The 5,013-nt window shown below is 26.2% G+C and overlaps 1 protein-coding gene across 5 annotated transcripts in view; it reads right to left on the minus strand.

The window, feature by feature from the left end:
• The window catches only part of LOC107624044 (transcription factor PIF7), an 8,972-nt gene extending 3,959 nt beyond the window's left edge, over positions 1-5,013 (minus strand). Inside the window, exons 1-2 of one of the 5 annotated variants that reach the window (XM_021114870.1) lie at positions 4,938-5,013; positions 3,246-3,379 (exon numbers count right to left, since the gene is read on the minus strand). In XM_021114870.1, the coding sequence (XP_020970529.1) occupies positions 3,246-3,313 (68 nt within the window). In that variant the 5' untranslated portion in view covers positions 3,314-3,379; positions 4,938-5,013. Of the gene's footprint in view, positions 1-318; positions 650-3,245; positions 3,380-4,937 lie in introns of those variants that run through there. The other 4 variants (XM_021114868.1, XM_016326486.2, XM_016326484.2 and 1 more) reach the window with 4 other exon arrangements.

A 5,013-nucleotide genomic window follows, 5' to 3' on the forward strand; every position in this document is an offset into this window, starting at 1 on the left:
TAACTGAGATCAATAATTAAATTAATTTTGTAATTGAAATTATTATTTAAAAATACTGAAATATCTGACATCATAATACATGTAAAATGCTTCCAATAAGATATTTTCATAACAAAGATATGTAGATGCAAGAAAAGAAAATGAACAGTTGAACAAGATAACATGGGTATTCTATTATATTCTAATCTTTGATTCCTTAATAATAATAATCATCATCAAATTAAAAGGAGTAAATATATATATTAGTAAGTAATCAATATGAAGAAATTGGGGTTATGATAATTAATGAAAAGTGTAGAGAGAATAGTATATACATACATGGGAACAAGATGAGTGGTGGGAGGAGCTTGAGAAGATTTGGTAATAGTAATACCCTCTTCTAATTGGAGTGTTTCTTGTTCTTGTCTTTGTTGTTGTTGTTGTTTCATGTTCCAGTTTGGAACCAAATACTGATGACTACTACTACTCATAATACTCATGATTCTCTTTCTCTTTTTCTTTCTCTTTCTCTATGTTAAGTTGTTGTTTGTTGGGGAAGTAATATTTCAAGCTGGTCATACTCAAATCATGACCATATAATAATTATAATGCAAATAAAAATGAGTGACTTGTGTGTTGTGGTTTTCACATGCTCATACAACATTCATTTTAAAAATTTAAATTAATAAAAAAATAACATTAATAATTATATATTTGATACATATTTTCTTCTCTAGCTTGTTTATTTCATTCCTTAAATCATTCAATAATATTATATTATTCAGTTCATCGGGTCCCACATTTGGTGTATCCATTTGTTGAGAGTTGAAATAGATTTCTCTAAGAAACTTGTGGTGCCTAGAAGTTCTTTCAAAGAGAATCGGATATAGTGACCCCTATTCACAAATAAATATCCACACAAGTTTACTATTAAAATGTGTAAACAATAATGATATATATTAATATGACGGCAAACTAACATATTATTACACTACACACACCAAGTATTGTTTGCATTTGACTCATTCCTTGTATATATGTCTAGTCTTGCAGACATAAGGGGACTTTTAATACTACACACACCAACGATTTATACGTACATAAATACATACATATATATGGTCCAATGTAAGTGCACATACACCCCACAATTGTGCTCTCTTCCAGCTATTAGGGTGAGGAAAACCAGGTGTATGTGTGTGTACGTATGTACATGCATAATATACATAATATATAATAATTTGAGGCTCAAAATTCATTCAATTAGATAATTAAGAGATCAGATATATGAAGCTAAGACACCTCCTTGATTGAGATTGCACATTGCTAGGGGCCACAAGAACAAAATATTTAAAATATTGGATTGTGATGAATATAAATACGTTTGGACGTAATATTGTTTTGATCTTTAAAGTTTAAAGCGTCTTATTTGAATTCAAAAAAGTTTTATTTAGATTCAATATAATTTATCCTGATATCAAAGTTAAATAATTCACTGAAAATATCTTACGTGACAGTAGTACAAGAATAAAGTCAATAATCTAAAGAACAAATACAAGTTCTAAAGACACAAAATTAACAATAGATGTATCAATATATTTATTTATCATTTTCTTTACAATTTAAATAAATTATTTCTATAAAACTAAAGAGAATATTAAATAAATGTATTGATGCATTCATTGTTGATTTTATATTTTTGAAGCTTGTATTTATTCTCTAGATTATCAAGCAACTTTGCTCTTGTATTACTGTCATGTAAAACATTTCATTAATGATTTAATTTTGACTTTAGAATAAGATTACAATAAAACTAAATAAAACCGTTTTGAATTTAAATAAGATATTTTAAACCTTAAAAATTAAAATAAGATTATGTCCAAACATAAAGAATCAATTTAATACTTTACCCATAAAAGTATTATCATTATCATGGTCTCACCTCAATTAGGAAAAAATTATAAGAATATTTTAAGACATCTTGAATGAAGAATTAGCTAAGGCCAATATAGATGATTATATACGTTAGATAGTTATTATATAAACAATAGTTACAAAAGTAGTTACAAGAGTTGTGAATTTAAGATAGCTAAATAGAAATTGAGTTAAAAAATTATAAAGAGAATAGAATAGTTTGTTATTAATTTTTAATATGTATTATTTAATATAACATAATATATTTATACTAATATTGTATATATAATATTTTTTTAAAGCTGTTAAAAAACTATTTGAGATAGATAGTTATGTGCGTTTTTTTTAATATATTATTCTTTGCGTGTTATTTTTTTTATGATATAGATGAAGGTTTTAAATTAATAATAATAGGGTGTTATTTACTTAACTCATTTACTAATGAGTGGAAACACATTATGAAAAACTCATACCTCTCTAAATGATAATATTTCATATTTCATTATATATAATAATGTTCCATAGTTCTACTGGATTTTTTTATAGTAAGATATTTATTTTTCAATCTTTTATCAAAATGACAATAAAAAAAATATTGTCGTAGCGTGATTCTTTAATGTTATATAATTGTTTGTCTTAATAACATTATCGAAATTAATTGAATCAAGATAAAATTCAGCATCTATAATTCATGATAAATAATTTTTTCAAAAATATAGTGGTATAAATTCAAAATAAAAAAAATTTGACATAATTAAAATTTTTTATCTTAGGAGTCTTCTTACTAATAATGTGTTGTGAAATTAAGATGAATAGATAAAAATAGAACTAGAAAATTATAAGAATAAGAGAACTCTATTATTAATTCTCAATATGTATCACTCAATATAACATAATACATTCATACTAATATTGCATACACAATATTCTTCTCAAAGAAACTAAAAAACTATTTGAGATGAATAATTATGTGTGTTTTTTTTATGTGTTATTTTTAATGTATTAAAACCTTTTTTCTAAGATCTATTTATAAATAAAGATTTTAAATTAAATAATAATATATTATTTAACTAACCCTGGCATCCATAGAATAAGAAAGACCAATAATAATCGTGTCCACTTATATGAAAACTTGATCATGTAATACCTAGAGAGCTAGAAAGATTTATAGCATACATAAGTCTCATTTGGTGATTTCTTGTGTTGGTGATTAAGCAGGCAAGCACTATCATAGAGATAGAGACCTTATTATTAGAAAATAAAATATATAAATAAGAAATAAAAGTAAGTAATTAATTAACCAGTAATGTGTTGTTCTGGAAATTGAATATGCAAAAAGGACAGTATGTTACCTTTGGAACACATAAGTTGGGGCACTACATGGTCCTGAGCTATGCATATATACACCAAATTTCATCATCCGTAGTGGGGATCACCTATAATTTTGGTCGCCTATCAACTAAGCTATAGATACGCTTCTTCATTTCTGGCCACACATCCATACATACATATTGTTCTAGCGTTAGTAATATTTTTCAGAAGTATAGCTTGTTAACGATGTGGTTTGTCGTCTTAAACTATTCTCATAGAGTACATAGTCAAAAAGAAATGGTAACTCCGAACTATAATTCTATTGGAGATTGTTTTTTGTCAGAAACTCTTTAATGATTGTGGTCGAAGTTGAATTGAAAATAAGTAGAAGTGTACTTCTATAAGGCACTTCAATGATCAAATCAGTAATAAGTGTTTAAGAAGTATAATAATTTTATAAATATAAAATATTAAAAATAAGAACATAAAAAAATAACAAAGGTATGATTTTTGGTCATTAAGTCAACAATAATTATTAATAAAATTGTTGATGATAAGCTAAAAATAAATACACAATTAAAATTGAGTTATAACTTATATTAAGTAATGGATTTTGCCATTGAACTATAACTCAAATGACATAGTCTCTTCATACTCATTTAGAGGTTGCGGATTTGAGTGATATCTTGTCAATAATAATAAGAGAAAATGACAAATCGATCTCTGATTTTTTGGTCCGCGGCATTTAAGTTTCCGAGGATTTAAAAATACATTTAAATCTATAACCTCTTTAAAATTTGGACACATCCATCCCTGGGTCTAATTTGTCCTATTTTAAAAACTCTTCCACATATGCATCCGTATCAATCAAGTCAGTACAACGAGAGCACATTTAATTTTTTTTGTTGAGTCTAACAGACCCAAGTGAACATGAAGGATCGATATGTCCAAGTTTTAAAAAGGTTAGAAATTTAAATGTATTTTCAAATTCTCGAAAATTTAAATGTCCACGAATCAAAATGTCAAAGATTTATTTGTCATAAGATTTATTTTTGTAATGAAATTCAATAAAAAGTTGATATTCTTATTAACTACCTTGAAAACATAGTAACTGAATGGCTGAAGCATACATTTTAATTGGATAAATAACCAACTCAATCTACGTAGGTTAGGTAGATCAATATAATGTTTAGAAAATATTTTTAGAATGATATATTTTTCCACAAATACATTACCATTACACACATTACATACATCAAATATGAAATTTGAACAATTTGAGCAGCAAAGTCATCAATTTTAATTTCTATATACTATATCAATCTTTGTTATGTGTTATCATTGTATATACTTTTTAAGCCATGTTCTTATAATTGGGGTCTAATCCTCCAACAATACATGATGAAGCTATAAATGTGAGAAGCAGAAACAATTAATAGCAGGAGGAACCTTTCCTGTTTTTCTGATTTTATTAGCTTTTTCTGTGGCTCTAGATAACTCTTTCCTTCTTTTATCTTCCAATTGTGTTAAAGCACCTTGTGCTACCTTATCTATGCTTGCTATCTTATTATTATAATGTTGTGTTGTCACTATTCTTCTTTTCTCCAATTCATTCTGTACCACCATAACCAATTAATTATATGATGATATTTTCATGACAAGTATTACATGATACCGAAAAATATAACTAGCTAGAATAATAATATGATAAACTCATCATAATTGAGACAAACCTTCTTCTTTTCCATATGCATTTTGGCATGAATCTTTTTCTCTCTTTCCCAAGAAAGGATTTGGGACTTTATCTTC

The sequence above is a fragment of the Arachis ipaensis genome, chromosome B10 (genome assembly GCF_000816755.2).
Source record: "Arachis ipaensis cultivar K30076 chromosome B10, Araip1.1, whole genome shotgun sequence".
NCBI lineage: Eukaryota > Viridiplantae > Streptophyta > Magnoliopsida > Fabales > Fabaceae > Arachis > Arachis ipaensis.